We start from the raw sequence: 15,708 nt of genomic DNA on the forward strand, positions 1-15,708 counted from the left end.
TTGTGAGCCTTCTGATGTGGGAGCTGGAAAGCAATCACAGGCCCTCTGCAACACCAGTACACACTCACTTTGAACCACGGTGCTGTCTCTCCAGCCCCCTCAGTATATATTTTTAAAAGATGTGCTGATAATTTTATAGTGTGAGGAAAGCTTTAAAAGACTGGTGCCAACACCAGGGAAATGTAAATTAAAGCTACGTGGAGATTCCATCCAACTCCACTAAGAAAGCAACAACAGGAAAATGGATGCAACTAGAGATAATCATATTAAATGATTTAAGCCTTTCTCAGGAAGATAAAAACATTCTCCCCTCATTTGTAGTTCTCATACTTTATATAGATATATAAAATTCTCTATATGTACATGCCAGGGAAATGATGGAGCTAAACAGGGGGAGAGGGGTGAGAACCGGAGGGGAGGGTAAAAGTTATGAAGGAACATGCCTAATACTCAATACATACTTTGTAAAATGTTTAAAAAAAAAACAAGTAAGTGCAATTTTAAAAATGATGGCCAAGTACTGGAGAGATGACTCAGAGTTTAAGAGCACTGGCTTCTTGTCCAGAAGTCCTGAAGTCAATTCTCAGCAACCACATGATGGTTCATTATCATCTTATTCTCAACAGCCAGGAAATGGAAGCAGTCTGGAGGTTCATTAACTAAAGAATGGATAAAGAATTTATGATATATGTACACAGAGAGATTTTGTACAGCCATAATGAAAGAGGATGGAACTGAGGAGACTTTAGTGAAATCAAACTGTCCCTAGTTTCATTTCTGTTGCTACATTAAAATACCCTGAATAAAAGCAATTTAGAGGAGAAGGGTCCATTTAGCTTATAATTCCAGGTTGTAGTCCATTATTGTGGAGAAGTCAAGGCAGGAATTTAAAGTAAAACCTCCAGAATCAAAAATAGAAAAAATAAACACATGGATCCTTTCTTGTTCTCAGCTAGTTTTTTCTTCTCTGACACTGTTCAGAACCCCTGACTAGGGAGTAGTGCCACCCACAGTGGCCTCCATCCTCTTACACCAATTAACAAACAATGCAATTACCAATGGTTAGTCTGAACTAGATAAATCTTCCTAGGTAATTCTAGGTTGTGTCAAGTTAAGTTTAAAAACACCAGCAGAGACAAGGGTCACATTTTATTTCATATGCAGAACACACACAAAATATATAAATATATGTATGTGACACAAATGTAGATTTGATTGCAGGGAAAGAAAGGGGTTTAAAAGGATGGCAAAGAAGAAAACACACCCACATATAATCATAATAAAACTCATTATCGTGTTTGCTGCCTAAAAATAAAATTTAAAAGACAAAAAGGCAAAATGCTAAGTGAAAGTAGTCAGATATAAAAACTCCACATATTATATGAGTCTACCTATACCTAATCCAGTATAAGTAAATGCCTAGTGATTGAAGTAGTTTAGGGTAGTTACCTTTGGTTAATTGGTGTTAGAATACATCAGGTGACTGTTACAGGATACATTTCTTAGGAGGGCTAAAAATATTCTTACATTGACAATTGCGCAATTCTGTGAATACAGTTAAGATCAAGTCATTATATTCTTTACTTTGGGATGTGAAGCACTAGAAGTTTCTCAGCAGACTGTGACATAAGTTGGTGGTGGTAGACTCCTGAGAGCATATTTTATGATAATTCTTCAAAACTGCATTTATATTATAATTTGCAGGTAAAATACCTATCTTACTAAAAACCATCTTTAGAAACCTGACTAATCTGACTTCTAACTCTATCACTTAAAAATTATGAGTTCTTGGGCACATTAGTCAGCCTAAGCCTGCCAGTGACTTAGCTGTAAGGAGAGACGGCAATAATAGTAACTTCCTCATAGTCTCTTACTACGGCATGCCTGGTACATTTTCAGTGCTATTATTAGCTAATGTTCCCTGTAAGCAGTTGAGCCACTGGCGTTATAACGTCTATAATATCCACTCTTTTAAAAATACATTTTCTCTTTTTAACTTATTTATGATGGTGATGGTAGTGGTGGTGGTGGTGTGTGCATGTGTGTGTGTGTGTGTGTGTGTGTGCATGTGTGCATTTGGTTGTATGTGCATGTATACTTGCAGAAACAAGACATGGGCCTCAGATGCTTTCCTGGATCACCCTCTTACCCCATCATTCAGTCTGAGACTCCCCGTTCTGATGGATTAGCTAGCCATTGAGCTCTAGACTCTGCCTGTTTCTTCTCTCCCAGTGCTGACATTAAAGACAGGTACCTCCATGCCTGGCCTGTTTTTGTTTACATGAGTGCTAGAGGTCCCAACACAGGCATTTATATTTGTGTGGAAAACATTTGACCCATGAAGCCACCTTCCCAGGCCTGTAAAGTCTTATTCTGATGGGAGATATCATTCAATTTTATTTTTTTACAAACTCAAAACTAATTGTACTGGAGCAAATGATTAAAGGAACTATCACACAGATCACAGCAAGTGTTAGGTTCCTTACCCCACCTGTTGTTTACCCATTTGACTTCCTGAGATTTGTGCATCAGTCAACCCATAAGAAGTGGCACAGTTTGGAGGGAATGTTAATTAATTAAACAAAGAGTAAAAGAAAATATTAAGGACCAGTGAAACAATGACTAGGGAAAACTGGCTAAAAGCAGCATGTCAACACATGGGACAACAGCCAGATCTCTCACCCTGCACAAGAAGAATTTCAAAAAGTAATCAAAGAGCAGAAACTTTGAAAATGCTAAGAGGAAACACTAAAATTTAGGCACGCACTTTCTAAGAAGAACTCCCATATGCCAGGAAATCAAGCAAGATGTGCCATATGCAACTACAGAGATGTTTTTTAAAGCAAGCAGCCTTCTACACTGCAAAATAAACAACTTAACAAAGAGAAGGCCTACAGAAGGGGAGAGAAATCTCCTCCAGATTGTCAAACAAACACATTCTAAAAACTCAAAAGTGTAGTTGCTGCAGAGCCACCCTGACACTCATACCTTTTCCTTTTTGTCTTTTTTTTTTTTTTTTCAGATACTGGGCAGAGCCCGAGCATAGTTTCTCTGGTACTTCAATTACTGTCATTACTTCTCTGATGTTTCTGCTATGTGTCAGCTTCTTTACCATATGACTGACCTCCCTGCCGGTTTGGCTAAAATGACAATCTCTCTGTCCTCTCTCCCCTCTCTGTCCTCTCCCCCTCTTTCCTCTCCCCTGTCCCATCCTCTGTCCCCGGTTCCTTCTCCCCAACTCCCTCCTCCTTGCAGCTGGTGAGATTTACAGCTAGCCTTCCATGGTATTTTTCTTTTTAATTCTAAGTAGAGTTTCTACAAGCTTCAAAAAATAAATAAATAAATAAAACCCCACCTCATTAAACTTATCCAAAGAAGAAATAACACAATAAATAAATTGACAAATTATCCGAGTAAGCACTTCCCAAAAGGAGAAGCACAAATCTAAAATTTATGGGGAAAAATTCAATATTTACCCAATGAGGAGATGAAAATCAAAACTGTATTAGGATTCCCATCTCACCCCGAGTCTGATGGTTCTCATCAAGAAGGCAGTAACTAATGCCAGCAGATACGGGAAAATAAACTGTTATCCATGACTTTGGGAATAGACTTTAGTCTAACTGTTATACAGCAAAACACTAAAATCAGACATGTGTGTATAACAGACAGGAAAGCAGCTCTTAACAGGGATATCTGCACACCCATGGTTACTGAGGCTCAAATTGTGATAGCCAAGCAATGGAATCAGCCCCCTTCTGTGTGGGTGGATGTGGGTGTGCACCTTTATATATATTTATATTTATTTATCTTTCTATCTATCTATAGTGGACTATTATTAAGTCACAAAGAAGTGAATGTTGTTTGCATCAAGTATATAGAAATAAAGGTCTTCATGTTAAAATAAGTTTAATTCAGAAAAACAAAAATCACACATTTTTTCATATTCAGGAACTAGAATTAAAAAAAAATACCATATGGTTTGTGTACTTGAGAGGATGTGGCAGGAGGACAGCCAAGAGTTTTATGCCAGTCTGAACTATGGGCTGAAATCTGATCCTAAATCAAAACAAAACAAATACCAACCAGAATGCAGTAAACTGAATACTGAATACCTGTGATTCAATGGGGAAGAAGTAAGTTAAGAGAGTGGATATGACTAATTCAAGATATGTGCATACGTGGAAATGTTACAGGGAAACCCAATGATATGTGCAATTAATATATATTGATTACAGTGTGAGCAGTAATAGTTGGTATGCATAGTGTTTACTCACTAATACAAAATCTTCCCTGATTTTTTCCTCTACCCTTCACCCAACTAATTTGCTATGAAAACATCGCAAAGTCTCCCAGTATCCTTTCGACAAACCCCTTGCAATACATGTCTGCAGTGTTTCACTTGATAATTGTCCTTATCTCCCACAAGGAGTGGGGCCCTCTTTTTCTTGATTGGTACTACTATGCTCATCAGTGTACATACAATCTCGCTTACAGTAGGAGCTCAATAAATTATCTGTTGCATTAGTGGGTGACCAAAGCCATGGAACAATGAATTCAGTCTTAGCTTACAGAACAGAGAGAATCTAGAGTTGATCTAGAGACCTTGGATTCCCAGAAGATGCCTGCCTGAGCAAGGCTCTCACTGCAGGACGGCTGTGCTGTGGGGGGAAGCCAGGCCATTACCTGTGCTGGGTGAGCACGTTGACAGCTGATGGATGATTTGCACAGTAAGCCAGGTACATCGATTTGAAATGAGGCATGAGGTTCAGTAGGCAGCCTCCTACTTTGTGTTGGTTTTCTGGAAACCTGTAAGTAAAACATGTCAAGTGTGGAACATAAAGTAGGAAGCAGAAAGTAAAGGCATTTGCAATTGAGACCAGAAGCAGGTAAATCTTTTGATGAATTACCATAGGACGTATGTATGTATGTATGCATGTATGTATGTATGTATGTATGTATGTAGACTGAAAGCACTTTATCCCTGGGATGCAGTTTTTAATGGCTGATTAAAATTCTAGCCACCAGGCTGGAGAGATGGTCTGATGGTTGGAAGCACTGCCTACTCTTCCAGAGAACCCAGGTTCGATTCCCAGTACCTACATGGTGGTTCACAACTGCCTGTGACTCGTGCATATGGTGCACAGACATATGCAGGAAGAACACTAAGCAAAACTTTGATGCATAAACTTTTCTTGACACACCAACATTCAAATTCATACCAAGCTCAAATACAGGTAAAACTGATTGAATTTAACAGCATAACATACCTTACGCAAAAGTTCATGGCATGAAGCTCAGAAAACAGCCAATTCCCCAATTTCCATAGACTGATGAAAGTTACCAGTTTTTACAAGATACACTCTCTGGAAAATTAATTTTACACTAAAAATACACTGGCAGATGATCATTCCAGTGAACTTTGTAATATAATGTTGACCAATTCAGCCATCAGATAGTCATCAAAGCCATGCCCTGGGGATCAGAGACATGGCTCAGTTGTTAAGACCACTGGCTTCTCTTCCAGAGGACCTGGGTTCAACTCTTAGCACCCTCACATACTGGTGGCTTACAACTGCCTGTAACTAAAGTCTCAGGGCATCCAGCTCCCTCTCTGCTCTCCAAGGTTACCTCCTGTACATGGTGCACACACACACACACACACACACACACACACATCGCAGGGAAAATACCCATATACAAAAGATATAAATAAATCTATCTTCCAAAAAAGTTATAGTGTGGTTCACATAGGACATATATATTTCCTTCTCAAATCCTGTGTGTGTTTCTAGTCAGAATATAACAGATGCCATACAAAGAGGCCTACAAATAAACATGTTGGGTACGGCGGTAAGTATTAGTAATACCAGAAGCCAGGGGTAGAACGATCTGAATTTCAAGACCCACCTCAGCTACATAGTGAGCATGAGGCATGCCAGGCAGGACTGGAGAGATGGAGGTGCAGGATTGGGGATGGGTGGTGGGAGTGGGGAAAGTGAGGGCCATGGCTGTAGCTTAGTACAGCCTTCTTAGAATGCACAAGTCCACAATCCAAGGAGCCAGAAAAGGGGGCATCATTAAATGAATGATGTAAATAATTGTTTTCAAATAATCTGTGGCACATAAAATAAAAATGTCTTCTCAACATCAAAGCAATTATCATTGGTCCTGGAGAGATGGTGGATGGGCTTTTGCAGAGGACCAGAGTTCAGTTGCCATGGTGGCTCAAGGCCATCCATAATTCCAGCTCCTGGGGATCCAGCACCCTCTTCTGGGGCACAATATATACATGACGGCAAATATTCATATAAATAAAATAAATGTGATTTAAAATTAAAGTTAGAAACAGTTCACTAGATGGACAAACTTTGTATACAGTTGGCACTGAACAGCACCACTGTCTTTGTAGGCTTTTTAATCTTCATGTTTTTCCTTTGTTCCGGAGCAATGTGTTGGAACCACAAGTGGTGTATCTGAGCCTGGCCTAAGCTTATAATTCCAATACGTTAGCAGTGGAAGCAAGAACAAAAAGTGGAAGCAAAAGTTCAAGACCAGCCTCTACTATAGAACGAGTTCAAAGCCAGTCTGGTCTAGGTGACACACTGTCTCAAAAATCAATTCATCTTTAACTGTGGAAGGAAACAGCAAAGCCACTGTCTTACTTACTTTGAACATTCTTCCAAGGCTTGGCAGAGTGTCTGTTGAAATGTGCATACTTCTTCAAAGTTTCCCAATAAACATGTAAACTCCACAGTACTCAGGCTGATTTAAAAAAAAAAAAAGAAAAGAAAAGAAAAGAAAAAGGACATAATGTACCAGTTAATAGAATGGAAAATTCTGTCAGTTGGAGCCCAGTTAGGCCCAGTTAGCTGCTAGCTTGCTGCTAGCTGAAAAGTATGAGAGAAGCCAATGTAACTTCTGCTGCTTTAGCTGCTGCTAACGACTCTATTGTCTCTGCCCCCCTGCCCCCCCCCCCCGTATTTAGCTTCCTTTCTTGGTTCATCTTTTCTAAAATAAGAGCAATGATTCTAAGGAACATTGGTAGTAGTCAGGGGCATTTACGTATTTTGTTAAGCCATGAGGAAAATAAAACATGTTTAATATCAAAGTATAAAAATAGACTAAAAACACAACATGATTAGGAAGAAGGTAAACACTTGTGGTGTATTTCCTTTTTAGAAAACAGGAGCATGATTAAAGTATTTATGTTCAACAAGTACAGAAGGGAAAGGTTAGTTAGCAAAATCAGCTTTCTCTGAAATGAAAATATTCAAATAACAACTAAAAACACTCTTTATGAAAGAGAATAGAGGGGAGAATATAGAACTGAATTTTGATATTGCTATTCGTAGGGTGGAATGGAGTCAAACAGAGGCAAACTGAATGATGGTGCAGCACCTCTACATGAGGAATGTTCCCGTTCATTTTTCCCTTAGCAAACAGTAAGTGACACTAGGAACAGGAGCCAATCCTCCTAAGGCGTGGAGCACTCATGCCAACACTTTCCAAGTAGGAGCTTCCATTACTTCGTGAGCTGAGTGCCACAGCGGTCTACAGTTTGCAGGTGAGAAACCAGGCACAGAGATGGTAGGTAGTGAGCACATCACCCAACAGCAGAGAACAAGGCAGAGCAAAGAACTGGCATCCCAAGCATTCCAAGCCTACAGACCAGACTCCTAAGCACTTTGGGGAAGAAACTTGTCTGAAGAGTCACTCAAGGTAGGTGTGCCTCATATTCTCCTTCCTTCAGAATATATGATCCAGGGAGGAGGCTAGGGAGAGGGCACAGAGGTTAAGAGCACTTGCTGCTCTTGCACAGGGCGCAAGTTCAGTCCCCAGCACCCACAGTGGAGCTGCTTATAACTAACTGCCTGTAATTCCAGCTCCAGGGACCTGACACCCTCTTCTTGCCCTCCTCCAGTACCTGTGCCCACATGGCCTGCATCACATAGACAAATGTAAAATTAAAAAATCTTTTCAAGAAATGAGTGGAGATGAGAGGGGCAGGTCAGCCCCAAACACTTAGGAGAAACTCGAAATGGCTTCAGGGGGACAAGAAAACATTGGAAAGGGTAGAGAAAGAGTAAAAACACAGTATTCCTGTAAGAGACCCTCACAAATATAAAAGAATTCTATTAATACACACACGTGCGTGCGTGTGTGTGTGTATTCCTAAAACACGTGTGGTAAGGCACACCTGTAATCCCAGCACTTGGAAGGCAGATTTAAGAGGGTCAAGGGTCTCAGCTTGAAGCTAGCTCTAAGTTACATGAGACACACTGTCTCAAAACAAATTTCAAAAGCATACACATCTCACAGTTAAGTTCTGGGGAAATATTTGCAAAGAAGTTCTGCTGACTAATCTAAAAGAGAAGATCCCAGTAAACATTCCCAGGAGCCCCCAGCACATGAACTTCTCCCAGTTCCTCTGCTGTTTTGCCCTCTTGAACTGCAAACTGGAAACCCCCACCTCTTGTTGTCTGGCAGGGGTGGGGGTGGGGGGGTGGGATCTGGCAGTCGGCCAGTTTCTCTAGGTACTGCTTTGTCATAGCCACAGCAAACAGGGTCCCTGAACTTTTTGCGGCCTGCCCGGGGACATTTCTAGCTTCTTTGCAGTCAGACAGTAAACAGTCTGGCTTGCTCAAATCACTGTGGCAAGAGAAAACACTCTGACTCTGGTGTGAGTATCGAAGGGAGACTGAGGACAGGTCTGACTTCACTCTCACAGATCCTAGCCCTTTCAGGATTGCCAGTCAGCCCCTTCCTCATTTGAAATCTGACCATCTCCCTTCCAGGATGGGCACTTCAGTAGCCCTCTCTTTTGTATGTCACAGCCAGAAGACAGAAGGTACATTTCAAATAGTGAGTGGCAGGCAGGAGACATGGGAGAGTCAGTCTGGTCACTTGTTGGCTGTGTGACAGGCAAAGCGATGAGCCTGTCCAGACTTCAGTCTCTTATCTACTCAATGGAGACAGCCAATTCTCCCAGGAAACTAGGAAGGGTGACGTGCTGCTGTATTTCTGTATCACTCTGAGAACTGTGATTAGCATAACACTTCACATTTCACATAATAAAATCAAATGCAGGAATCTAAAACCCTTCCATGGGAAGAATGCTTCCCACGGTGCTATGAGAACAGTTGAATGAAGATTCAACATGATGTTTTGCCTAACTAACATCATTTGGGGAGAGAAAAAAAAGGAGAAAAACAGTTAACTGCATTAAACTAATTTAAGCCTAAAGTTGGTAGTTTATACAAACTTCCTCAAAAGTCAGCTTTTCCTGAAGAGGGGAGGATTTTGTCTTCCCCGTGTGAGCTAAAGTTTCTATTTTCCTTCCAGAGCACGATCACTAGCAAAATGTCATCAATTAAAGTAACAAATAAGAATAGTCAGTATTTGTTAAGTATGCTATCCCTAAAGCATAACAAGTAAATGGTCAGTATTTTAAAATTATTTTAATGGGAATATAATCCGTCATTTCCCCTTTCCCTTCCCTCACTCTAGCTCACCCCCTCCACACACTCTCTCAAATCAATGGTCTCTTTTCTTGGATTATTAGTGTTAACATGCTTCTTATCATTTCAGGCTTAGTACACATTGTACATTTGGCTTTCAGAAATGCTTTTCCATCTCATTATCAATCGCATACGCGTGAATGAAATGCTGGCTTGAATTGCTCTTCTAAACATTTGCAAAATGCCACACTCTTTCCACTCTGGGAGCATGGGAAAGAGGTCCAGCCTGGCAAGCAAAGGTCAGAGCGAGCATGAGAATTTCCAGTTTATGTGCTCTCAGAATAAAAGCACCAAAGACTCCTTCTTTCTTTATGGTACAACGAGACCTATCACTTCAAAATGCACAGGAATGTGGAAGCTAAGAGGGAGATCCCATACACCTGCACATGGAAAGGACTAGTGAAAGGACTCTGTGTAATATTGCAGCCCTGTTCACAAATAGCTAAGCAATGGAACCAACCCAGGTTTCCAAGCCTAAAGGAATGCACAGGGGAAATTTACAATCTATGTACAAGAAAAATTGCTTAGCTATAAAGAAAAATGAAGATATGTCATTTGTAAGAAATTGATATAATTAGAAAAAAATAATATTAAACAAAGTAAGGCAGCCTCGGGATGGCAAATATTAGGTGTTCCCTCTGATGTTCATATAGATATTAAAAAATCGTATGTGCGTGCGTGCGTGCGTGTGTGCGTGTGTATGTGTGTGTGTGTGTGTGTGTGAGAGAGAGAGAGAGAGAGAGAGAGAGAGAGAAAGAGAGATGATAATAGATGAAAAACTATGTAGGGGACTGAAAGGAAGTGAAAAGGACAAGAAAGAGAAGAATAAGGGAGTGGGGAAATATGCTTAATACATAAAATATGTACTTGTATGAAAAAATTTAACTAAAATATTTTTAAAGTAAATGTTACAGAAACAGAGAGTCGAAGAGTGGTGACCAAGGCCTGGGATAAGGAGGATGGTAGGCTGGAGAAAAGGTCAGTTAAGGGGTACAGCTAGATGTGAAGTATAACATCTAAATGTTCTAGAGCACAGTAGGGGTTTTAAGGGTGCCAAAACGTTACTGTATATTTCCAAATAGCTTATGAATATGACGATCACCCTGATCTGATCATTACACATTGAAGATCTGTACTAAAATATCACACTTCATTTTATGATCATGTACAATTTTTTAGTGCCAAGTGTTGAAGATGTTTTTAATATTACATAGAAAAGAGGCAAAAGAAAAATATCCAATACACAAATTGTCACAGTCAGAATCTCAGATTAACTATTCCTTCTTCAGAAAGCAAGCCAAGCTCTCCAAAAGCAACATCTTGCATAATTGTTGTTGCCCTGACTATATTCTTGGCAACCTGTGATCTGTGGAAATCATTTTAAAAGGCAAAATCAATTATTCATTGGCATAGGAGCAATGCCTCCAAGTGCTGACATTAGATTCTCTAGCTTTATTTCACTAAAGGTTTAAAAAGTCTTACTTGTTATTAGACTGCAAGGGTCTTAGGTAAGTAACAAGAAGAGACTGAAGTTCTTTGGCATATTCTTTTTCAGTGTCCAAGATGTTCTGTAACACCTGTGGAGAAACAAGAATTAAGTTTTCATAACCATCAATCAAGTCTAAGGTCAAACAGAGCTTTAGATCTCTACATCGATTTCCTAGAAAAAGGTGTCCCAATTTACTTAGGCTGGTGCTCAATGTAAGAAACACAAGAATACAAATGTACTTTATTTCACACTAGAAAAGTATTTTAGTAATTATCTAGCAGCTATTTATAGCACATAGCTCATATGAACACAATTATCATGAATTACCCTCTACTGGAAAAGCCTTGACACTTACATGACACTGGCCACATTTATGCTTTAAATAATTTTATCAAGAAATTTATCAAGGAAAGGGCTAGGTTAATTAATAAGTTTTCAATGTTCTCATTTTATGAATAATAAAATTATAAAACATAGAAATTCAAGACAAGGAGAATTCAGGAATAATTATAACACAAAGGAGCAAGGAGTTTGTGTATTGCTTCTGATAAGACAAATTCTTACCATATAGTACATTCTTAAGCAGTGTTAAAAGTAGTCTTTCAATAAAAACAAAGTCTTCTCATATGAGCACTTCAAATCCAAAAAGGAGATCAAATTGTGAGAAATTTAACGAGGATAACAATTCAATGATTATCTGGTATTAATAACACAAAGCTCATTTTTATTCTTTAAGACAAATTCTCAACGTAGTCCATAATGGCCTAGAATTCATTATGTAGCCCAAACAGGCCTCAAACTCACCATAATTCACATGCCTGAAGGTGTAGTTCAGAGCACTTGCCCTAGCATGTGTGTGGCCTTAGGTTCAGTCTCCAGAATCAAGTAATTCTTGATATTGCACCAATTATTCATATGGCACGCACACAGACAGGCAGCCTAGAGATTATCTGAACTCTAGAGAGGAGTGAAAAGATCATGTGCAAATGCTACACCATTTTATATAAGAGACTTAATAGGACTGGAGAGATTGCTCAGTGGTTAAAGGCACCAGTTTTTCCAGAGGTCCTGAGTTCAATTCCCAGCAACCACATGGTGGCTCACAACCATTTGTAATGGGATCTGATGTCCTCTTCTGGCATGCAGGTGTCCATGCAGATAGAGCACTCATACATAAATTACATGAATAAATCTTTTTTTTTTAAAGAGACTTGAATATCTGTATCTGAGGAGGCCCTAATCCTTGTGGATACCAAAGACTGACAGTACTCACAAGGCAAAGCATTGTGCTGATGAGGCTGAACTAAGTAGGGGCCCAAGGAGCCACTGGCTTTCTGGTGAACAACTGACCCGGGGGATGATGGTCCCAACTGTGCTAGTGGCTGACAGACTGCTTCAGTTTTAAGGCATAACCTACCTCATCTCAGATTGTGACATTTCAGGGACCATTGTGAAGCAGCAGTCAGATGCTGCACAGGTAGGTACTGGCAAGTGAGAAACACTTGGACCAGTTTAAGAGGCTAAACACATTTTCAGACCAGAAGTCAATGTTGGGAGAGGAATGCCCTATGTCTTGTGGGAAGTTAAGTAGCATCCCTGACATCTAGCCATTAAAGACCATCCCACAGTACAATTATGGCTATCAAAAAAGGGCCAAAAAGGGGGAGTGGGTGGGTAGGGGATTGGGTGGGTGGGTATGGGGGACCTTTGGGATAGCATTGAAAATGTAAACGAGGAAAATACCTAATAATTAAAAAAAAGGAAAAAAAATGTGCTCAGAAGGGTAATATCACCTTAGTTGGGAATCAATGACTTAGAAGGCCGCAGAGTGGTTTCCAAAGCTAAGGGTTTGCTAAGCATAAAGGCAAACACTTATTATCCTAACACTGAGTGAGGGAGCTGGGGCAGAAAGCTAGTTTGAGGGCAGTTTATATGGTAAATTAAAACCAGTCTGGACTTATAATGGGATAGGAGGGGGGAGACAGACAGAGAGAGACAGAGAAGGGGGAAGGAGGGAGAGACAGACAGAGAGGGAGGGAGGGAGGGAGGGAGGGAGGGAGGAAGAAAGAGACAGAGAGGAAGAAATGGAGACAGAGATAGAGAGTCAGACAACAGTGAAGGGTTAAACTGTAGGCCCTACTGACTGCCACTCTTGTCTATTTTCAGTTCCCATATTGCTCATAAACTACTCTTTAGAAATGTGAATTCAGAGATCTGAAAGTACTGATGCTCTCTGAAATTAGTCCAATGGTGAAAGAGAAATGTTACTGCCTCCGAAAAAATCCAGTTCTGCTGAAGGCCATTAGAAACTGATATCGCTGTCTCGAGTGAGGCTATGCCAGTGCCTGGCAAATACAGAAGTGGATGTTCACAGTCATCTATTGGATGGAACAAAGGGCCCCCAATGGAGAAGCTAGAGAAAGTACCCAAGGAGCTAAAGGGATCTGCAACCCTATAGGTGGAACAACAATATGAACTAACCAGTACCCCCCGGAGCTTGTGTCTCTAGCTGCATATGTATCAAAAGATGGCCTAGTCAGCCATCATGGGGAAGAGAGGCCCATTGGTCTTGCAAACTTTATATGCCTCAGTACAGGGGAACGCCAGGGCCAAGAAGTGGGAGTAGGTGGGTAGGGGAGTAGGGGGAGGGTATGGGGGACTTTTGGGACAGCATTGGAAATGTAAATGAGGAAAATACCTAAAAAAAAAAAAAGGAAAGAAACTGCCTTGAGATGAATGAGAAGCAAACACCGCATGCAAGAGTTGGCTTTGGAGGACAGTTGGAAGATGCTTTCCTAGTATGCACAAGGTCCTAAGTTGGATCCCCAGGACCACATAAACTGGGTATAATGGTTCATGATTATAATCCCAGTATTCTCAGGAAGTGGAGGCAGGAAAATGGGGAGTTTAAGGTCATCATCATCTACAGAGGCAGTCCAAGGTCCACCTGGGACGTGAGACCTTCTCTTTAATAAAGCAAAAACTTATTGGTTTCAATCAAAGTGGCTCTTCAAGAAAGAAAATTTTTAAATTCTGAAGCAGACATGCTATGGGAAGCACTAATGGGACTCAATGGCTTAAAAAAAGAGGGAGACACAGAGGTAGTTAATACGGTCAACATTCGTTGTATGCATGAAGGAAATTCATAAGGAATAAATATACATTTTTTAAAGAAGGGATGATTTCTAGTCTTCCTTCTAGGATCCAAGGGGAAGGAAAGTCATTACTTCCTTCTAACATAGATTATATGGACAAGGTGAAAAAGTAAGCTAGGATCTGTGAGGAATGAGATTATAGATGACATCTATCCCAAAGAGTGGGGCAAGAGCGGATGCTGAGAACTCAGCTCCTTAGCAACAGGAATGTAGAGCTGAGACTATTCTACTGCTCACATCTCTGTGAGGACGATGAAAGAGTACCAGGTACTGCTGGTACTCCAGTTGCTTCATTCCCACTTTGAATCCATTCTTGTGTCTCAGTTCATGGCATGGTAGCTCCAACATTCCCAGTGGGACTTCTCTTCTTGGTTAATCCTCTTAGAAACAGACTCAGAAACACACACCTGTAATCTGTCTTCTAGGTGATTCTAAACCTAGTCATGCTAATGATTCTGAAGATTATCCATCACATTTTGTCTCAAAAAGAAGAAGAAGGAGGAGGAGGAGGAGGAAGAGGAGGAGGATAGAATCGATGACTCAGTGGGTTAGAGCACTCACCGCTCAAGCATGAGAATTTGATCAGATGTAGACACCCACATAAAAAGCCAGGCATGGCCACTTGGTAATGTCAACATCGTGTGGGGGTGAGACAGGAGACTTGCTGGCCAGCAGCCTAGCACCAGGTTCACTAAGAAACCCTGGCTCAAAGGAATATATGACAGTAATAGAACAGTACATATGACATCATTTTCTGATCTCTGTATATTCTCCATACATGTGTGTATGCATGCACACTCGAGCGCGTGCATACACACACACACACACACACACACCACACACACACACAAAAGCAGACATAAACATAGGCACAACTGGTATGTTAAGGAGAAAGATGTGATCATATAAAATACTCAATTAGAACAACAAAAAGCAGGAGAAAATAGAAAAATAGAGCAAAGAACAAGGGGCAACAAGTGCTAAACAGTAACAAAGGGGGTCAGTGAGATGGCTCAGCTGGGTAAGGTGCTTGCCACCAAGCCTTATGACGTGAGTTCGATCCCCATAGGTAGAAAAAAAGAACCAATTCTGCAAGTTGTCCTCTGAGCACCACATGTGCACTCTGCTGCATGTGTACACACACATGTACACACAGTAAGTAAGTAAGTAAATAAAATTTAATAAAAAACCTAATTCAGAGTGCTGAAAGGACCGTTTCCTAAATAAATGCTATTAGAAAAACTAAATAGGCATTCAAAAGAATGAAAACAAACTTTCTTTTCTTGTTTTTTCGAGACAGGGTTTCTCTGTGCAGTCCTGGCTGTCCTGGAACTCACTTTGTAGACCAGGCTGGCCTCGAACTCAGAAATCCACCTGCCTCTGCCTCCCAAGTGCTGGGATTAAAGGTGTGTGCCACCACTGCCTTGCTTCAGACACACCAGAAGAGGGCATCGGATCCCATCACAGGTGGCTGTGAGCCACCATGTGGTTGCTAGGAATTGACCTCAGGGCCTCTGGAAAATCAGTCAGTGCTCTTAACTGC

At 40.6% G+C, this 15,708-nt stretch overlaps 1 protein-coding gene across 10 annotated transcripts in view; it reads right to left on the minus strand.

Annotated features, from left to right (window-relative positions):
• Positions 1 to 15,708, minus strand: part of Arhgef6 (Rac/Cdc42 guanine nucleotide exchange factor (GEF) 6) — a 107,274-nt gene that overhangs the window by 37,724 nt on the left and 53,842 nt on the right. For all 10 annotated transcript variants that reach the window (XM_006528314.3, XM_006528315.3, XM_006528313.3 and 7 more), the window contains 3 exons: positions 11,004 to 11,098; positions 6,670 to 6,765; positions 4,687 to 4,809 (listed from right to left, as the gene is read on the minus strand). In XM_006528314.3, the coding sequence (XP_006528377.1) occupies positions 4,687 to 4,809; positions 6,670 to 6,765; positions 11,004 to 11,098 (314 nt within the window). The remainder of the gene's footprint in view (positions 1 to 4,686; positions 4,810 to 6,669; positions 6,766 to 11,003; positions 11,099 to 15,708) is intronic.

This window comes from Mus musculus, chromosome X (genome assembly GCF_000001635.26).
Source record: "Mus musculus strain C57BL/6J chromosome X, GRCm38.p6 C57BL/6J".
Taxonomy (NCBI): domain Eukaryota; kingdom Metazoa; phylum Chordata; class Mammalia; order Rodentia; family Muridae; genus Mus; species Mus musculus.